Genomic DNA, 21637 nt, shown 5'->3' with positions numbered 1-21637 from the left:
CGGAGGTGAGGCGGCGGTAGCGGCCGCCGCGCTCCGGCGGGGAGGCTCCCGGCAGCGGCGGCCGAGCGCCGAGCGGGGACGGGACGCGGCCCGCCCGCCCACCCGCCTCCCAGGAGCGCCTCGGCGGAAGCGGGAGCGGCGGGGAGGATGCCGTCCGTCAGCCTGCCGCCCAAGGAGAACGCGCTCTTCAAGCGCATCCTGGTGAGTGGCGGGGCGGGAGGCCGCGGGGAGCGGGGGGAGGTCCTGGACCGTGTCCCGGGGCCGGCGGGCAGCGGGGCCCCGGCGACACCGCCCCGGGCCCGGGGGGCCCCGGACCCGGCTCCTTCCTGTCCGTGGGCCGCACCGCGTCCCACCCGGGCCGGGGGAGCCGCGATTCCCCTTCCCCACCCCCGTGCCCCGCACTCCGGGCTCCCTGAAGTCCCCTCTCGGCCTCTTCATTCATCGCCCGCCGCTGCAGCCGCCGCCCTGCCTGGGCTTGCTTTTCTTTTCTTTTTGTTTGGTGATTTATTTTTTTTTTTTTTGGCTCTCGCTTATAACTCAGATTTTGGTCGGTGGGGAAGATGGCTTTCGGGGGAGGAGGAGGAAGTGGAGAAAGGATGAAGGTTTTTTGAAGTCTTTCTGAAGTTTTAACTTAACAGCCAACTCCTGTTTGGAAAGTTTGACAGTCGATTTGTCTGGCGTGCGGGTGAAAGGAAGTTCAATGGGATTTAGGGAATAAATCCGGTTTTTTAGAATAGGTTTAAGACAGCGTCCAGTCCAAACACCATCAAAGTGTGCCCAGTTCAGTTGCATCTTATGGAACTTGTTTTAGATTTGATGCGTCGCTGCAGGAACATTGTGCTTCTAAGGACTTGGGGTGAATTGGAAATGTCAGAATTTTGATAGTGCGCAACTTCAGTAAATTTGTTTAGAAGATTCTGTTGTTTGGGTCAAGCACTACATTGTTTTCTCTCAAAAAAGTCAGTTGTGTCTAAAAATTTCACATTCTCTTTCAAAGAGTCTTATACTATTAAGTGTGTTCCCTTTCAAAGAGAGTTACACTATTATTTTGAGTCCTTCCACAGATCAGAAGTAAGATGAGTACTGTCGTCCTGTTGGACAATAACAGCACTCTTAAGGCTCTGTAAATTTGTCCTCCTTAAGTGGGAGGGATGTGTACAATCTTCTGTCACTTCTTTTTTCAAAATATTTCGTGAAAATGAAATGGGTAGCACTAGAAATTCCTGTGCACAGGCACCTCATCTTGAGACACACAGCTTCAGTTAGGGTTAAAAAGTAAACACAGTGAGCTATACAGTTTATTTCTGTTTTGAAAGATTCAGCCGTGCTTAGGAGTTGGTATGACCTTGTACTAAGTGTGTAGTTTTTGATGTGTTATGAGCTGGAGAAGTAGTAGCCTTGTTGCTCACTGATCCATCTTCCTTTGCATTGAGGATGGCTTGTGTGGTTACAGGACAGACTGAATCAAGAAGCTCGTCTGTGTTTAAATCTGAGTGCTTTTTGGCACTTATTTATTTATTTATTTATTTTCCTTGGGCTTGGGACGTGGCTGGGTATTTGTGTGGAGGAACAAGCAGAGAGTAAGAGTGTCTTTGGAAAAAGTGCTGGCTCAGCAGCTGTGAGTTAGATGAAGCTTCCTAATTTGGTTCAGATTGGAAAAGAGAAAGGTGTGCCCCAGCACAAGCAGGTTTCTTCATAGTCTCCTTCATTTTTAAATTGAAAAATCTTTAATGAAAATACAAGAGTTTGAGGTACTGGGTAGGCTAAAAGCTATTCCGTCATTCTGATATTTTCCTGTATCTTGCAGGGATGAGCCTGTGGTGTGCAGTCTGGTATTTAAGACTGCCCTGTGATGAGGTGGCTTTGTAACATGTGGTGAATAAAAAGGCTTGAAGCTGATTTTTGGTCACACTGGAATTTTGGCTAATGAACTGCTTGTCTGCCTTGTTATGGATAATGACTCTACTTTGTGAACTTTTGGTTACGTGTTTGCCTTGAATTAGTAAGGCATCTTTTAGGAAGTCCCATCTATCAGTGCAGGCCCTAGGAAAAATCACTTCCCTGCTCCTGTGCCTTCTCTCCACCTCTCTCTTCCTACAGTCTCTCCTTATTCTATGCCTCGTTTTCTGGAGACTGTAACACTTAATCCTCTGCCACCTCTTCCCGTGGTCCATGGCTGGTGGAACAGCAGCAGGAGGACCTGGATTCTAGCTGGGCACCTCTGAGCCCCCTGCCACCTCCCGAGGTGGCCTGACTGCCTGGCCCTGGCTCAGCACATTCTGCCTCCTGTCCCAGGCTGACACATGTTCTGTTGAGCACACCTGGGTGAGATCTTTTTTCGCCAGATGCTTTGGGAACCAGCCCAAGTGTTACTGAAAGGATGCATTACCCTTCAGATAGATGATTGCTAGTGCACAGGCTGTTAACCAGAAGTATAAAACCATTCATATTCTGATTGTCATGGAGGTAATAAACACAGGAGTTAAATAGGTAGCTGCCTTGTATTTTTGCAAGTGAAGCATAAAATTGAAAAAAGCAGCCTGATTCTGAGTGTGTTTTCAGTTCCTGAGGCCTCATTTCTTTGCCATTTTTAAGAAATATACCTGTAACACAAACACTTAAGGTCTGCAGCAAGGTGCTCAGCTTTCCGTGGCAAAGGGCAATAATTAGCTTTCAGAGTTTGGTTTTCTTGTTTGTTTAGTAGTAAACATCCTGCATGATCAGGACGTTTCTTATGCATATGGATTTGCTCACAAGCCAGCATTTCCACTCAACTGACAAATGCTGAGTTCAGAAGCGTGTGCACTTTGCCTTTGCATGTTCCAACACACTATAACTAGACTAACCTCTTCCAGTCACTTTACAGGTATGTGGAGGTTCTAACAGAAACATTTTTCCATTTGAAAGGCATTTTACAATGTAGACCTCCTGTAATAATATAATAATAATAATAATAATGGCCCATCTTCGCGAACGAAGATTTGGGGTAGTACAACGGGAAAGGGATCTGCAAGATTTCCTTGAATAAAAAAGCCACCCACAGGATTAGCAATCACTGTTCTACTTAAACTTGCACTTCCATTGAAAGAAAGTGTCTAGCTTACACTGTTTTTCTAGTTTTAACTGTTTGCTGTTAAGTCTACAGGTAGATCTTCCAGTTCTTCTGCTCAGAGGTTCTGAGGAATTTAGAAGAAAAGTGGATCTCAACATTTGAACATTTCAAATGATTCTTTTGAACACACATAACTTCTAGGCGATCCAGAAATTACTGGAGAAGAATTCAGGTGAAGGAAGAGGAAAGGGTAGAATAGTAAACACAGCAAAGAAATGAAGAAGCTGGCTTTTTGGTACGCAGAAGGCTGGATGCACTATGAAGTAGTGGAGTTTATTCCATTTCAACCCTCCCTTACAATCAAGTATAGAGCTAGTGGTTGTAGGAAGTAAGATAGACTGATTTTTATTTTTTTTTAATTCAGTATAACTGATGAACATTCCTGGCATTTTGCCAAATTGTTCGGCCACTGTATCTGGTCAGGTGCAATTCATCAATGGTGTTCAGTTTTATTTCACAAATCCCAAAGATAATATTCAATTAACTTTTGTTTGGATGTGGAAGTTAAATATATTGAAAATGCATTGAAGAAATATTAAATACAAAGCTATTAGAGGTGCCATATACTGTGTGGAAGAGTTTTTTTTTTTTAGTCCCTTTAAGCAGCAGAGGATAAAGTCTTTGGAGTCATGATGTTCTGGCAGAGTAAGGTTACACAAACACCTCACCATGGCTAGTGGCTTTAGCCTCTAAATAAATATGGTTGAAGCAAGGAGAAAAAAGGTCCCAAGTATTTAAGAAGTGAAACATCTTTGTGTTTTATGTTGGAAACAAGCAGTTTAAGTGTGGAAGTAAGTGTGTTCAGGCCTTGTTTAAACAATTTTGCTGATTTATAACTCAAGTACATGCTGTAGAAGTGGCCTGCTGAGGAAGCAAGATTCCTGGCTGGTCTGAGCTGTGTATATGCATTGTATGGAGATCATAGTTTCTCTGTTCAGGGCTGGGGATTATCAATGATCCTTACAATGTATTGAGAGCTGTGCATCTTTCATCTCTCTGTTGGTCACCTTAAGTACTTGGCAGGCTTGACTGGGCTTGGCCAGAGCCTGAGTTCTCTCTCCAGTGGACATTAGAGTATCCAGTGTGTCTCCTGCAGGAAAGGGGCATTTGAATTTCACCTTTAGATGATAATTTTTACCATTGCACTGCTGTGCTTGAGGATGTTATCTCTGAGATGGTGGTCTTCCTTTCCATGCTGGCTTTGACAAGTGTCCTATTAAAAGATACAGAAACTTCCTAATGATAAAAAAGCTTGTTGAACAGTGTCTCTTCCATGTCTCTGCTGTAAATATGCCAAGTCCCTCCTGCTGGGCCATCTTCCTGTTTCTTCATTCCAGAATCTGCTCCCTGTCCCTCCACTTTAAAACTAGACAGACCAGTGCTTCTCCTTTACTAATACTTTCACCAGCACCAGTCCTTTAAAAGCTATGTTCTGTATGTAGAAGTTCAGGTGCTGAGTTTGAGATCGCTGAGGTGGCAGACTTGGAAATCTCCTCTTAAGTGATCTTGATTCAAGATTAAAGACTTCATTTCCAGAACTTCACTTTCCAGTAGCCAAATAAATTAGCTCATTTTGCTTGCAATCATTGTTGCATTTGCATGACTGTACAGTGATGAAGTATGCTCACCACTGGAATTTCGCCATGTACTGTCTCAGTTGAAATATGGAATTGCTAACAAGGCTTTTCCAATATCCTGGCTGTTGAGATGTCAATCACTTGGTTTTTCTTTGCCAAAAGAAATACCCTGCTTGGCCAATGGTAGTAGTAGTAACAACTGTGTCTTGGTTGAAACATTTTAATGGAGGTAAAGAACAGACCTGCTGCTTTAAGCAGAATCACTGATCCTGTTTTTCAGAACTATTTCTCAAACTTGCTAAAGAAATTAATTACTGTTTGAGACTTTAGGATGCCATTAAGGATTCAGTTGAGCAATACTACTGTCAATAAAGCCTGTTCACCAAATTAGGCCATTTGTTGTCATCAGAGCTGCCAGAAATCGTAGAAACTTGACTGATTCCCTGCTGTGAATTTCTGAGGAGTGGCATAATTTTACCTATTTCAGTGGTGAAAATGAAAGACTTATTAACAGAAATACGAAAAAGATTTTGGGTTCGGTATAGCGTATCTACAGCCATAACATAAGACTGACTATAATCTTACAAGTGTGAAGAAATTAGGATGTAAGATTTGAAACTAATCATAATTGAGGCAATGGAGTTAGTTCTGTTTATATGGTGCTATCCTTTATTTTGGTTAGAATTTGATCAAGTTGTGTTTATTCCTGTTTTTGAAAGGTTTTCTTAATGAGTTTTTGCTGATGGCACTTTCTGGACATCTCAGGTTTAAATCCTGTCTGCAACAGCTCTTTGTCAATGCAGCAGGAGTGGGGATAAAATAAGGAATTGCATATTTTCTGCTTTTGCTGATGGGGAATTTAGAGAAAATCAACAATTATTCATTGCCACCCTTAAAACTGAGGTCAATGAGACTTGTTAACAAGGATTTCTGTTTGCTTCTGTGATACCACACAATCAAGTTAGTGAACCTCATAATGTTGAAGAACAACCTTTCTTATCTTAATAGATACGTGTAACTATTTCACAATGGCTCAGTGCTACCAGACTCCATCTCATACCTCAGTGCTAAGGGTGAAGAGAGCTCTGGACATAATACATGAGTAGAAAATGTAACCTCACCATGTACCTTGGACTATTTTCTGAGATACATCCACGTTTCAACTCAGCTGTAACTCCAGAACAACCTGGGCTCCTTTAGTCCCTTTCATGCCATGTCTTGGAATTTGAGTTGGTATACTTAGTTGTTTCAGATGATAATTAAAAACCAAACATACTCTGTGCATACTGGATCTCTTGTGGGGTACAGTCAGTTTCTTGATGAATTCAGGTGAAGCCTGAACATTGGGGTTCCAGGGTCATGGACAGAAATCAGCTGAGCTTAGTTGATATGGCCAAAATCATGGTAATTCTCCCCAAGAAGAAGAGGTTAAAGTAAACCAAGTACTGGCCAACAGAGCTGATGTTGAATAATGGGGGTTTCAGCAAGTCTGTCTTCAGTAAGTGAAGATTTCTAGTCTTCTAGAAGAGCTGTAACTATTTGTCAGCCCCCATTTCCAGCTGGATTTGTTAAATAAAGAAATGAGACCAATTCAAAAGCATAGATTATTTTTTTTCGCTGCCTCAGTATTGGATGAAAAGGTGCACATATTTCTTACCTTCTCTTAACTAATTTCAGTTTGAACTTATTCTGTTCCTCTGGTTGAATTATACCAAGCACTGCTAGTTATGAAGGTATCAGTCACTCCAAAAAGTCAGGCATGCTGTGCAGAGGAGGATTTCTTAGTCCCTAGAACTAGGCAATTGCTGAAGCTGTCTCTTACACAGAAGAGTTTAGTCAGTCAACACCACAGAGCAATGAAAGAGGATAGTTGGTTTCAGTTTGACAGCAAAAATTATGCGAGTCTGCTCCAGAGTTTTTCATCATTAACATGTCTCTAAGGTTTGTGTGGGTTTTTCCAGTCTTTGGGTTTATATGTCTTATATTTGTCACAAAACTGAATCAGTGTGGTGGAAGCTTTTGCCTAGAGCTGCTGAGCTCTTTGATATGGTTAGTGCTCAAAAGACCCACTAATTCATGGTGAGTAGTAGCTCCTAATGCTCCCAGCTATCAGAATCTTCTTTACTACATTTAGGTTGAATTAGTGCACCTTAGTGACTTAACCTGATCTAGTCCAGCTGAAGAGAGTAACTGTGCTGGAAAACAGCCTTGAGCTGCACAGCACCTGGACTTACTGTCTTTTAAGTGCTGCATCTGAACTGTGCTGGAAGAGAGAGGTTGGATCTGAGTGGCAGATGTGCGTGTCATGCACTGTAAGTGCACACCTTAGCTCATGTGAAGGCCAAGGATGATGACATTTTCTGCTGCCAGAGGTCTTGCAGCATTGTAGTTGCCAACATTACTGTGTGATGCCACAAGTGTACATGTGCATGACTGCTACTGGGAAGAAACTGGAGAGTCCTCTAAGGAGCACACTGCTGGAGTTGAAAGAGTCTGTCATAGAATCATAGAACAGTTTTGGGATGGAAGGGACTTTAAAGGTCATCTAGTCCAGCTCCTCCTCCAAAGTCGAGGAGCCTCACAAACCCTTAGGGAAGAGAATAGCAGAGTGTCAAATCCATGAATTGTTCTGAATGAGCAGCCCATTCTCCATTGTACTTCCTCCTGGGGACTTTCAGATGCAACTTTCAGATGCAAGTAAAATATTCACCTCTGCCCATATGTGGATCAGCTGTTCTGGTGACTCTTGTATATGATGCAGAGCATCTGCAACATGTTGCTTTTTACAATGTCACTGCTGAGAGAGAGAGTACAGTGGACTAGTAATGAGAAAATTTTGCAGCTCTGCTGTCTTTTGGGGCTGAATCCAATTTTGGCACTCATTCAGTGAAGAAAATCATATTCTTTAGCTGGTCTATCACAGCATTGACTAAATTAGGATGCTTGCTTTTACTGCATTACTGTGAGCAAGAAGTGATTTCCTTTGGGGGTTTTGGTGGGTTTTTTTGGTTGATTGGGTTGGTTGTTTTTTAAGTATTAGGGCATTGGATGGTATGCATTCATTTTACTTCAGTTAATTTGCAGATATGGGAGTTTAAAAATAATGGTGTTAAGTTGGAGTTACAAGTCTGACCTGGGAAAATACAGAGTTGTAGAAGAGAATACAGTTAAGTTCTTCATACTGTTTTTTGCAAAATTTTGTCTTTTTAATAGAAATTACACACTATTGGTTTGTTCCTGTTCAGTTTCGAAAGGACATAACGATTGGGAATGTGATCCCATCCCACCCACCTGGGTCTGCCATATCCTGTTTACTTTCACCCCATTCTTGCTTACAACCACCTATGCTGGTCCAAGTAAGAATAACACCCCAGTGCTCCCACTTGTGAATTTGGAGAGCAAATGGTAGCTTCTTTTCTTTGGTACTTAATTCTTGAGAAAAAACCTCTAGTTTTGTGTGCTTCCAGGTGAGAAGACAAAAGGCAGCTTCTTCTTTATTTTGTTCTTCTGTGACTTATCATCAGCTTGCTCATTAAGCACTTCTGAGTCTACTTCTTATCTGTTTAATCAGCTGCAAAATCCAGCCTGGATGGACTCTTTTGAGACTTTTTAATTTTGTTTTACTGCTGCAAATTGATTTTAAAACTCCCTTGAATCAGCTAGATTTTACATGTTTTTTTCTCAAGCGTCCCTGCTGGAAAGGCGGTTCTTTACTTTCTGTGTTGTGATCCAGGTGATTCTTTCCATAGGTTGAGTTATATTTGGTGTCAGTGTAGATTCACTGTGAAGTTTCTAATAAGACCCCTGGTAACTCCTGGTATTGTGCTGAGTTAGAGCTGCTGTTAACTGTCGATGTTACTGAATGTACAAGGCACTTTCATCTGCAGTGTAGTTATTATAAAATGTCTTACCAATAAGACACTGGTTTAAGTTGGGATGGCTATTAAGTTATTTAGTTTAATTATTAAATGCTTGCATTACCTGAAGACTGCTTTGTGATAAAGAGGCTTTGCACCCCTGGATGTGAATATGTGCAGAATATTTCATGTGTGTGGCAGGGTCTGGTCTGCTGTGTGCTGCGTGTTTGATGCTGAGGTACATCTCTGCATGTCAAAATGATGCACCTGACTGTTATCCTTGGGTTTTAGTTGGAAACATATGTATCTGTCCATTGAAATGTCTGTTTTGAGAGTTAGAATGTGCTGACTGCTTACAGGCAGCAAATAAGTAAGAGCCTACTTGTGTACATTTCAAAAATGTAAAATTTCTCAAATGCACTTGTGACAATGTATTTGTTAATACAGTATATTAAAAAAAACAGTGTTGAATTAAGTTTGGGTGTGCTATCGTCAGCAGCTCTTAGCGCTACTATAATCAGTAGCATGGCCCTTGTTTATAACCTTGTGGGTACCTGGAGTAGTTGTTCAAGAATCCACATCAGTCTTATTCTCCAGCTGTGGGTTTGGTAGCAAGATATAGAGAGTAGATGGGGGGAAGATTCACAACTGGAAAACTGGGGCAAGGGGGGAACAAACTCCATCCAGCAGTTAGCTGTCTAGATGTAGGTAAGCTGTAAATAGGAGAGTCTTTTCCCCTTTCTTCATGGCAGCCATCAAGGAAGAAATGTGGGGGAATTCATTCACGCTTGGCACGATGAGCTGGTGTGTGTGTGCTTAAGGCATCTGCTGGCCAGAGTCTGAGTCTGCACAGATGCCTTGATACAATTTAGAGATCTGAATGCCTCCTTCCATCTCAGACTTGGGATTCTAGAGAATATTGTGTCTCTCTGTTCCTTATAATTTCACTGTCAGTCTGTCTGGTAATTGCCATGCATTCAAATCCATCAAATAAATACTTTATGTTGGGGGGAGCAGCGCAAATGCAAATTCTTTCCTACCTGCTGTGGTCTTGCATGATTTTGAAGGAGTCATACTTTGCCTGCATCATCTTATTAATTCTTTGTAGAATTGTATTAAAGAAAATGTTATTTCCTTGCTGTGAATAGGGAAAATTAGTTCAAGGGTTATAAAAAGAATCGTGGTGTGTTTGGAATAGGTTGTAATTCTGGCCACAACATGTATAGAAAAGCTTGGTAGATATCTTAAAAGATCTGTTAACTTATTAAAGGAAAAGCTTTGAAGGACAGCAAATGTGTAATAGGTTCAGTACTGAGGGAGGGTCAGATTCTGATTTCTAACACATTAGCCCTAACCTCACTCTTTAGAAGTTTAGCTTTCATGTTTTCTCATTGCATGATGTCACAAGCTGTAGCTGCAGCACTTGTCTGTTAAGCATCATAAGCAGGCTCTGACTGATGGCTTTGGCAGTTTATATGTGCAGGAATTCAGCTTAGAGGAGGCAACTGTGCTCTTTTAGACATCTCTGGAATAGAGAAATATGTTACTTCTGCAGAACAGCTGTCCCAAAGTAAGGGTTGGAGGTAGGGAATGACTGCTACAAGCTATTCATCTGTGAGGAAACAAGCTACCCAGATGAATATTTGTTTCCTGAATGCCTCTATCTTTTTATGTCCCAAGAATACTTAAGATGTCACCATTCCTGCGTCTGTAATTATTTTTTTTAATTTAAATTGCTCGTTCTTTTTTCTGCTCTTACTTAGAAACTACTGACTCCCCTTAAAGATTTTTCTCTCCTAGGCTGTGTATTACTCACACACATCTTTCCTTATGTTGTTCTTTTTGGTCTTCCTTTCACTTTTTCAGTATTTTCTGTCTCCTTTTTCTTAAAAAATTTTTATTTCATGTTTCTGTTCCTTGAAACCACAGGCTCAGTGGTGTTTGTACTAGCCATGGTTGCATATGCTGCATTCTTGGCTTCCTTCTCTCTCATTCACATCTTTATTTAAGCTTGTTAGTCCATAATCTCTTTGGATAATGAGTTAAGTATGATCATGGCTTCAAGTAGTGGAATCTCAGTGATGCTGTTGGGCCCATTGAGGAAACACTCTTCTTTTCTGAAGAGGAATGAAACATGACCTCAATTTCATTTGTTCCCTTCCTTCCATTGTCAGAATGTAACAGTGTATACACAGAATAAGGAAAGTCATAAAATGACACCATTTGAAATGTTTCCATTAACAGAATGAAATAGGCCTGAAGTATGAACTTGAAAAGTTGGAGAAGTTGTATACAGGAAATCACTCCAACTTGTCTTGATCTAGAAATACCTGAAAATGGAGACCTAGGATGCTTCACTGGGGAATATACACAACTATGGGTAGTTTTCCATTTGGTACTGCAAGAGGAGCAAGTATGTGATTGGTTCCTGGTAACTTCTTGGTCCTATCCAAGTGTTCTCTGGATTGATGGGAACCTTTCTGTTGATGTAATGGATATAAACTTGCAAATTTTTCCTTTGTGAAGCCTAAAGGAAGACTTTGTTAGAATTCTCAGTGAGCTTGCTCTGTTACAAGCTACCTTTCATCCTGAGTTCTGTATCACCCTGAGAAAATGTTATGTTCAAATATTTCCTGTCTCTAGCTTGTATACCAACTTGGGTGACCTTTCTTCAAGGTGAAAGACTGGTAGAGTTTGTTAAATGGAACCACTTAGAGATAAGATTTTATGTTCATAGCCGACATCTGAGCGGCTGTACTTAAAACCAAACTGCAAACCCCCAAAGTGCCCCTTCTGCTGCTGACAGTGCCTTAGTTACACTGGAGGCACGTTCTGCAGTTCCTGTGGCTGCACCACTTCTGTGACAGGTTTTGCTGCTTTCACAACTACCTGGGTGGGGGCAAATGGCGGCTCTACTTTTCAGGGAGGAGGCCTGGGTGTAACTTCTATGACTGATGGTTTCAATTCAAATAAAAAAAAAAAAGCTTGATCCTGTTGTGTTGTCACCTGTAAGCTCTCTGTCAGCTCTGACCCATGGCTGATTACAGTGACTCAGCCAGCTACTTGAAAGCAGGTAATGACTAAAAGGTATAACTAATACCCAGGCAAGTTTAATAATAATAAGAAAAAAAATAGCTGCCTATACAGATTTTCTCATACCTTAATGTTCCTTTGCTACGTGGTTGCACTGCAACTTCTCCTGTCCTTGGTGATTTTTCAGTTGTCTTTTGAAAGTGTTCAAAGTCAGGGTTGGATGGGGCATTGAAGAAAATGATGTAGTGAAAGATGTCCCTGCCTGTGGTGGGAAGGGTTAGAACTAGATCTTTGAAGGTCCTTTCCAATCCAACCCATTCTGTCATGCTCTCTCTGAACATCTTCCTTCTCCTCTTCCATTTCCATGATTGCCTTTCTCTGAAGGGTGGTGGCAGTGTAGGGGAATCAAGATCCTTGGTTTGTGATACATCTTGGTCTTCAGCCATATTATTTCAGCTATATGACTTCAGTACCTGGAAAATAATACATCTATTTAGTGTTTTACCAGTTTTTTACCCCTTTGAAGTTTATTGTTGGTGTTTCCATCTGTGCTTTGAAAGATAAAACTGGACACCAAACAGCACCTTTGATTATGAAAAGCAACATAAAACAGAGAAGTTGTAAATATGCCATTTTCTTTTTTAAGCATTTCCCTAACATTCATGTAAAGTTTTATTTTTAGAACTTTTTGCTGTTGGGTCTGCCCTCTGGAGTGCTTAGAGGACAAATGGTGTCCATATGTGCTTATGAACGCTCTTGGATAATTACTTTGGAGCAGTGTGAGGAAATGTGGAATCCTGAGCAACGAGTTATTTAGGAGGACTTGAAAGCTGTCAGCTGTACCAAATTTTTACACCCCTGTCAGCCATCCTGCCACCAGGACAGATCAACCAGAGTCAGTGAGGTCCTGTTATGATTGACTCTGTAATTTCTGTCAGATTTGGGTTGGTGCTCAAGCAAAGTGTGTTCCTTTACTCCTGTGCTCATAGATGTTTATTTCGTTAGAATAAAATGAAACATAAGAAATCTCTAACATTTGCTGAAGTGACTTGGTGTTTATATTTTTGGTTATATTTTTAAAGATGAACACAGGAAGTGAATTGACAGAAGTAAAATACTAAAACTGGTTGTGAAAGTTCATGCTGTGTGCCACTGTGCGTTGCAGTCACTTTGCATGACGGACATGACTCACACAAAAGCAAATCATTAGAGTTGGATTAATAAAACTGTAGAGGAATGTTTAAATTTTCCAGTATGGCAGGATAATGTTGGTATACACTAGTTTTGAAAGTTTGGGTGTATTGGAGATATATATGGTGTTCAAGTTGATGGTGTTGCTTTCAGAGGTAGTTAAGCCAAGTTGCAATGGGGGAAAATCTTTCCTGCTTGTGTGGTTGTTGGAAGTTGTCTTGTGGGGTTACTCTGCAAGTTGATTGAGTCAAAGTGACCTGAATGCTTAGAAATATATGTTACAACATAAGATTTGCTTTTATGTTAAAGGAAAGTTGAATCTCTGTAGGCACTTATGCTTCCTGTGGGGTCTCTGGAGAATTTGCTGTATGATGTGTCTTTAGTTATACATTTAAACTCATGGTGTTACTAATATATACTCTTTTTTTCTGGCAATGGAAAGACTTTTTAAACACAGGAAGCTCACTAAACAGGGTTCATTAAAATATTAGTACATTTTCTAAAATCCCTAGCTGCACTGGTGCTTAATCTCAGGGGTACAGAAATACTTTCACTCAGTTTTTTGAATAAATGTATTTTGTTCTTCTTCAACAGAGGTGTTATGAACATAAGCAGTATAGAAATGGGCTGAAGTTCTGTAAACAGATCCTTTCCAACCCAAAGTTTGCAGAACATGGAGGTAAGTTTTCAAATGGTATGTGCTCTCTTTTTTTCCCTGTACTTTACAGTAGAGTAATAATTTTAAACTTTGATAGCATGTTGCTGTTAACCTTCTGCCCGTGAAGCATTAAGAGTGTCCAGAAACCTGCATATTAAGCACTTACTGTTGGTAAGATTTGTCATTTTTAAGACTAATCTTACCAGTAGTCATAGCTTGCCATTCTTGAGCCTCCAAGTCTAAAACTCCTTATAGCATGGTGCAAGTTTCTCGATACGAGTATGTATGGCTTAGATCACTTTTCAGTGGAAATTGGTGTTCACTCACATGAAAGTGAAAGATGAAAGGAAGAGGCTGAATATTGTTCAGTATGTCTGTCATCTCTGTGATCTGCCACTTCTCTGAAGGAGTAATCTTATTCCAAAAGAAGAAAAAGGTGTTTGTCCTCTGCTGTATTTTCAGTTAGTTCTTAATGCTGAGTTGACAGTTTCTTTCCACTGTTCAGAAATGTTTTGTGGGTTTTTTGCAATTAGTTTGGCATGGCTGGATGTGTGGAAGTCTCAGGGTTATTAATAAATACTTGAGTAGTTATAACGTGCCTTTATATTAAAAAATCTCCAAATGTTTGTAGAGCAGACAGTTTTTAGTGCCTTTAAAATAAAATGTTACTTTGTTTTGGTGGAAGTAACGTATGAGGTTTGTTGTCATGTGTGATATACTTAAATGAATAATCTGACAGTATAGTTTTCCACGAGGAAAAAAGAATGGGAAATATTGGTGCTGATGACTGAATCTAAATTTGCATTTATACTATATTTAGTGTTTCTATACTAAGCTTAAAACCTATGAAAATGAATAATTGATACTTATTTCACTTTTTTTTTTTCTATTTTAGAAACCTTGGCAATGAAAGGACTAACTTTAAACTGTCTAGGGAAGAAAGAGGAAGCTTATGAACTTGTGCGCAGAGGCCTAAGGAATGACTTGAAGAGTCATGTCTGTATCCTTTTTGAAACAAGGCTTTTGCTTATGAATTGAAAAGGTTTATTTCTACAACTACTTGATTTATAGCATAGCCAGTACAACTGACCTTCACACTGGAAGTTCAGAATTTTCAGATTGGTTTCCAGTAAATAAGAATATTTTGTCTGAGCTGTCCAAAGGGCTTTGCATCTCTCCTTGCAGTCACAGTTAGCTCAAATATTACTTTGGCTTGCATTGTGTGTTATTTTGATCATTGAGCTCCAACTCTAAACTTGTGGTGGGCATTTAAGCATGTGATTTGCTCTAAAAACATTAGTAGTTGCCATTACACTGTTAAAGACTTGTCATAGAGTGCAGGAGGTGCAGGCACTTCAGTTGTCTAAAAATGTGTTCAAGTGAACCTATTAGTGTTTTCAGAGATCCTCTTACTTTATTTCCTCCCCCAGTATGTGAAAAGTAAAGCTTACAGCACATTATATGAACCTTATACATAAAACTGGCAAAGTTCTCTGATGAAAAGAATTGTAATGTTACTGTCCTTTTATAAAACAGCTCGAGAGCTTGTTGCCTACTGTTCTATCACTGTTAGATTTGTTTTCTCCCTGCTCCAATTCAGTGGAAGCCTTAACGGAGTTTTCTAGGTTGGCATGTCTATGGCCTTCTTCAGAGGTCAGACAAGAAGTATGATGAAGCTATCAAATGCTATAGAAATGCACTGAAATGGGACAAAGACAATCTTCAAATCTTGAGAGATCTTTCTCTGCTACAGATTCAAATGAGGGATCTTGAAGGTTACAGGGTAAGTATACATACCGCCTTCAATCATCATCTAGGGAACTGCAGCAAACATGTCAGATAGTTTTAACACTGGATCTAATGTATATTTTTTTTCAAAGTGTCATTAAACAATGTGCCACTTGATGCAATTTCTGTAAAGTATACAGATTTAATGGCATATTAAATTATGTGTTTCCAGCTTAGTGCAGAATTGCTTGCATTTCTTATTTTTTTTTGATGCTGTATAATCCAGCTGTAGACATTCTCCAGTCTTATTATTTTCTTGAAATAATTATAATACAAAGCAAATTTCATCATGTAATTTCATGCAGTATGCTGCATGAACCATCATACTTTGCTTCCTGGGTCCTTTGGGTCCAGATATTTCCCGCAAGCTGTAAGATTGTGGATCAGACCTCTTGAGTATTCCTCTTCTTTCTTGATTTAATTCTCAGAATGCTTAGATTACTGTCTTGTTTTCTGCTGTTTGCTTTCTAGTAAAGCTGACTGCAGTTTGTTAACTTAGACTGCAGCCCTTTTCCTGCCTGTTACTGCAGCACCCAGTTATTTGCTGCCTTGCGTCAGTTGTTTATTTGCCATGTGAGGTGTTGTTTTATGCTACCCAACATTTACAAGGTGGTAGTGCCATGGCAATGATACTCCTGTAAAGAATAGGAAACTTTCTGTTGTCTCTTCTACAAATGCTGCTCCTAATGTAGTTAGAGTATTTTTTTTCTGTCACCTTGAATTGTGAGCTGATGTGTGCCAATACCTTTACTTTCTTAAAAATTAGCAGCTGCTGTTTAGTATGTGTATTGCAGAGATGTTGATGTGGTTCTAATTGCAGCCCATGATCAATGTATGGCTCACATAGGATTAGAAAGAGCAATGACTGTAGAAGGTTTGCTTTTTTTATTACTGTGCCATCCAAGGAGAGATGGCAATGGTCACTCAAACATTATTGAATTGGAAAAAACCCCTTAGTTCCTCCATTTTTTTGTGCCTGGAAACTCGTCTGATTTTCAACTAATGTAGACTGGTATAATACAGTATTCCTTTTCTCTGGAAAAACAAGGGAGATTTTTACCTGAGAGACCTTGAATAATTTTTTGGGGGCACATTTTCATCTTTTCAGGTGTTCTTTGCACCACTAAAGTCGTGGTTGTTAAAACAAATTAGTTGGTCTCTTAATAGGTTATTTCCTTTTCAGATTAGGGTAATGTTCATGTTTATACCACAGGTATGCCAAGAGCAAATTCTGTTCTCAGAGCTGTGTGGAACCATCAGCTAGTACAGGTCCTCAGATTCCTGAGTCAGGACAATTTTTAATCACTACTTTTTTCATATTAATAATTCAGAAATGTGATTCCTCTCTTGCTGAGACAAGATAGCTAACACTTAACATAGGTGCCAAATACATTTGCAAATGTATGTTCTCTTGGCCTCTGGATAAATACATGTTTAGCAATTACAAAATTTGTATTCACAAATAACATGTGGTTATGGAATGCATTAAGAATTAAATGTTAAGGTGTTTAGAACCCAGTAATGCATGACTGATCGTATGGTTTCTGAAGAACATGAATTCACTCTCAAAACTGGGAATAACCTTGTGTTTTGGGTTGGGTTTTTTATTTTGCTTTAACTTCCACCCTCTCCTACTTTGTAATATTTTGACTGATCATCATTCTAGTCAAACTGCTGTAACTAGTTTTAGTTCTTGGTTAATCCCTACTTCTGAAAGTTTGAGCTTTTTCAGTAGATAGTAACTTTTTTCCTTTATTTTAAATTACTTGAAGATGCCTTTCAGGAGTCTGTAACAAAACAAGTAATAACTTTTTTGTCGGATTAAAACTGTGTGATATCAAGCAAATCTGATGCATTTTCCAACTGTAATTTTCTTCTTGCCAAAGGACAGGGATGTGTTTGCGTGACCTATATTGCCTAACAACACTTTTAAGGATTTAATACATACATACTTTCAAGGTGAATTTGAAACACCAGTAAATGTTCGTGCAACTCAACCTGAAGTATCCTTAATTACCTTCTGTTCATAAGCAGTAAGACAGGAAAAGCATGTGTGTCATACATTAACAAAGTTAGTCTGACTCATCTGGCTTCAACTGGACATGATGTGTTATTTTGTGTGCTGTTTTATTTTTTTATTTGGTGAAGACCATCGTAGTTTAAAGATTATTCTTTCTTTTGATTAAAAAAAATGCATGTAGAAAACTAAGTTTTAGTGACCTCCTTAAATACTAGAATACTGAAGACAGGTTACTGCTTAATGGATTCTACAGAGTATCAGAATAAAGTCAGGAAAATTAGTAGCTACTTTTTTGCAGGAAACGAGATACCAGTTGCTCCAGCTCCGACCTGCACAGCGAGCTTCATGGATTGGTTATGCCATCGCTTACCATCTGCTGGAAGACTATGAAATGGCAGCAAAAATTTTAGAGGAATTCAGGAAGACTCAGCAGGTAAGAGGAGAACATGAAATTCCTGTGTGGATTGCTGCTTAACCCAATAATAAAACACTGCTTCCTTTCATGATGGGAAAACTTTGTGCAGTTCCTTCAGTCAAATGAATCTGACCCCAAATTCTAGAATCAGAAGGCTGAACTGTCTCCTGTGTTTTGCTTTCCTGTGTAGACATCACCTGATAAAGTGGACTATGAGTACAGTGAGCTGCTGCTCTATCAAAATCAAGTCCTCCGGGAGGCAGGACTATATAAAGAAGCCTTGGAGCATCTTTGTACCTATGAAAAGCAGATTTGTGATAAACTGGCTGTCGAGGAAACTAAAGGTAATTACTTTGTGAAGATACATTTAAATACATAGCACACAGTGGGCTGTCTGTACTGTCAGCTTTCCCCATCTTTTGTAACTTCAGCTTTGATTTGGTTTTAGATTAACTTATTTAATTTTGCTGTTGTAAAGGACTGCTTGTCTTGCAGCTGTTGAGTCCCTGTCATGCTCTTCTCCCAGGTCATGATGTAAGACATCAACAGAGCATCAACAGACCGAAACTTGTAATCTAACAGGTGTTTCAGACAGACAATCCTGAACTGGTGTCCTGAAGTTCTTTTAGAGTAGTGTACCCAGACCCATTCTGTTACAGCTTTCATAGTGGTCCTGACAGGGATGCCACTTGCTGAAGGGGAAGAATCATTTTTAGCACAGTAGAAGGCTTTTAGTTGTACTCAGTCACCCTTGCAGAATATGGAGATAGTCTCGTTGTTGGGTTGCCATCTATAGGCTTCTGCTGTTCTATTATTATAAACTTAGTGTGTAATACTATAGCAGATCAATATAATAGTGTATCTTATATTGCACAGCTGGAATTGCAGAGTGATAGTTCATTCTCACAGCTCTGTTAACAGCTGCACTTTCTTAAAGCATGTTTTCTTCCTTTACTGCTTGTACAGTCTTTCTGTGAAACTTCTGTTTGGATGATTGCTTGAAGCAAAGAGAAGAAATCTTTTTACTCTCTGATATTATTCATATAGATGTTGTAGCTAGTTCCCTATTTCTGTTAATGGTAATCTCACTGTCCTGCAAAATAACCTAGGAATTTAGTAGTGGTGGTATTGTGGGAGATGTGTGGTACTTCCTCAAGGAAAATGTTTGCAGATGACTCTCCATGGGTGCAAATGTATTATTTGATTTGCATATTAAAGGATATGGATGTAGAAATTACACTGTCACAGACCAGTTTTGAAACATAGTAGCAGGACTTTTGGGGGTGGGAGTGTGTTTTTATGACTTACCTGAAAGATCTTTTGGCATACTTTGTGTTCTTAAGTGTTTAAAGGTCCGAGACTGGTAGTGAAATAGGATTTTCAAGTAGGACTTCATTAAAAAAAAAAAACCAAACCCACACCAAAAACCAAACCAAAACATACAACCTCCAAGCAAGTTACCAGAAAAAAAAAGCACGGAAATACTCTTTGCAGCCTGTGTGTTTTCAACAGGGTCAACAGATTAATTTTTTGGGGCACAGCTCCCGTTGTATTCTTTGGTCTGGCTTAGCTGCTGCATATGCTACTGCTAATAAATAAGTGCTGTGTACAGATTTTAAATGCATGTGTAAAAGCCATTGTGAATGAAGTACAACTGACAAACACTGAACATTGTATTGACATTTGCCACTGTTAGATAGAAAAAAATTACCTTGCACCTCGAAGAAAGAAATAAGGTTTATTTTCCCAGTTCATTCTCAGTGGGTGAACTACTGATGTTTTCCTGGGCATTAGATTCTGTGTGTATTCCTTGAGTTATCCAAACTATAAGCAGCATCTCGTGGCAAAACTGCACGTCAGTTGTGTGATGCAGGGAAGAAGAGAGGCAATGCTGAGTTGTGTTTTCCTCTTGAAACCAGATGAGGAAATCTTACCTTAATGTAGAATGACACTGTTCACCTGTGGCGTGTGATCTGTTTCGTGCCTAACATCTGCCAGTAGCAAAACTTCGTAAAATATGTTTTTTCCATTTGTTTTTTCATAAAATATATAAAATACTAAATGGGAAATTGACTCTTGCAATTCCAGCATTAGCAAAGACACTTTATACAGCTGTTAGACCTAGAGTTTATTTTTAACAGTTTTATCTTATGTTGAAGTATCATTAAAAGGAAACTTGTTTGCGGAATCTTGAAAATCCATTCATCAAATCAATGGCTTGATTAAAAACACTAAAGTTAGTTTTATGAAATACCAGACTGAAGAACCATTCTTTTATTTGCAACTCTGCAATTTCAGTTTGGTTTTCAAGATGCTAAATAGTGTACTGCTTTTAGTTGCCTTCTGTGGTAAAAACTGCACTTAAAATAACCAGTCACTTTAGTAAGTGAGAAAAAAACCCATGTGCATCTTGCTTTTAACAGTAAATTTTCAAGTAAATTTCAGGAGTTATGGGCCGAGTTGTAAAATCTTGTTGTCATCGCAGCTGTTGTCAAAGTAAAAGCATATCTGTCAGCTAGTTTGTAATGCCATTGTGGTCATTTTTTCAAAGAAATTAGAATCTACAGGGAGTTAAGATTATCTGGTGTCTTCCTGTAGAGTGATTAATGTTAGACTGCTTCAGTATCTTGTTACCTTAATTTAAAACTTCTTGAATTTCACACAGGAGAACTCCTGCTTCAGCTTGGCAGACTTGAAGAAGCAGTTGAAGTCTACAAAGGACTGCAAGAAAGAAATCCTGAAAACTGGGCTTACTACAAAGGCCTAGAAAAGGCACTTAAGCCAGGTAATTATTTGATATCTTGTAGTAAATAGGCTTTTTCTGCATGTTTGAAATTTATATATGTATGAAAAACTTGTATTGCTTTAAATATTAAAACTATTATTTTAAAAGTCCTCATTTAAGTTTTCCCTTTTAGTCATAGTGTGTAGATGTTGTCATAATGCTGAGGGTTTTTTTAAGAAAGACTGGAAATATTTCTGGTACTGTTGTTACCCTTGTCTTATCTAAAATCATAGAATCAAAAAAATGCAGTAGTCTCTGTGTGTGGTTGAAAGAATAGAATTATTTCCTAGAAGACTGTTTTAATTTAGAGTTTTACTTTACTGTCTGTTATCTTATGTTGTAGCTAATACAACTGAAGGGCTTTCTTCGAAGATTTTAGCACAGTGATAAGGCAGGAACTCAAAGATGAGAGATTAAGCAGTTAGTCTTGGGAAGAGGAATTAACAGATACTGAGTACCTTGGAATCATTTAGTGCATCAGTTTTAAAAACAGTAAAGAGGAAACTGATGTTCTTGAGGAAGCACAGAGCTTTTAGTTGATATATGTATTCTGATCCTATTTTTAGCCAGATACAAATCACTTTCCTTGCCCCCCTTTCCCTTCTTGCCAAAAAGGAAGGGAAAAGTAAACTGGAAAATTCTCTTGCAGCTAATATGATGGAGAGGTTAAAGATCTATGAAGAGGCCTGGACTAAATACCCAAGGGGACTAGTTCCAAGAAGATTACCATTAAACTTTTTGTCTGGTAAGTGCATTTTTGCTGAGCAGGTAGTGATCAACACTTGTGTTTCTGAGATGCTGTTTTAACAGCATAAACAGTGTGCAATTGATGAGTAATGTCTGGTAAAACAAAATCAACAGGCCTTTTTCCTCTCAAGGTGAAAAGTTTAAGGAATGTCTGGACAAGTTTCTAAGGATGAATTTCAGCAAAGGTTGCCCACCAGTCTTCAATACTTTGAGGTCATTATATAAAGACAAGGAGAAGGTGAGTGTTTTTAACCCCTTTTTACCTGTTCTACATGGTAGCTGTGGTGCATTGAAGACATAAAGGAGACTTTTCTTCAGTGTTCACTCCATCAGCACTGCTGCATGTTATGGCCTGGTATAGCTAAAAAAAAAATGATGTACGTACATACATCAAGCATACATAGTCTTGTGCCAACTTGGTAAATGTAGAAAACTCAGATTTACTTATTCTAAG

The 21637-nt window shown here is 39.3% G+C and overlaps 1 protein-coding gene across 1 annotated transcript in view; it reads left to right on the top strand.

Annotated features, from left to right (window-relative positions):
• Positions 1–76: 76 nt before the first annotated feature.
• Positions 77–21637, top strand: part of NAA15 (N(alpha)-acetyltransferase 15, NatA auxiliary subunit) — a 37609-nt gene continuing 16048 nt past the window's right edge. Inside the window, exons 1-9 of the mRNA XM_027698835.1 lie at positions 77–201; positions 13365–13449; positions 14324–14428; positions 15054–15211; positions 17535–17669; positions 17842–17995; positions 20317–20436; positions 21086–21181; positions 21315–21421. Coding sequence (XP_027554636.1) covers positions 148–201; positions 13365–13449; positions 14324–14428; positions 15054–15211; positions 17535–17669; positions 17842–17995; positions 20317–20436; positions 21086–21181; positions 21315–21421 — 1014 coding nt within the window. The 5' untranslated portion in view covers positions 77–147. The remainder of the gene's footprint in view (positions 202–13364; positions 13450–14323; positions 14429–15053; positions 15212–17534; positions 17670–17841; positions 17996–20316; positions 20437–21085; positions 21182–21314; positions 21422–21637) is intronic.

This window comes from Neopelma chrysocephalum, unplaced genomic scaffold (assembly GCF_003984885.1).
Source record: "Neopelma chrysocephalum unplaced genomic scaffold, ASM398488v2 Primary Assembly neopelma1_133, whole genome shotgun sequence".
NCBI lineage: Eukaryota > Metazoa > Chordata > Aves > Passeriformes > Pipridae > Neopelma > Neopelma chrysocephalum.
This window is presented reverse-complemented; position numbering and strand designations above follow the sequence as displayed.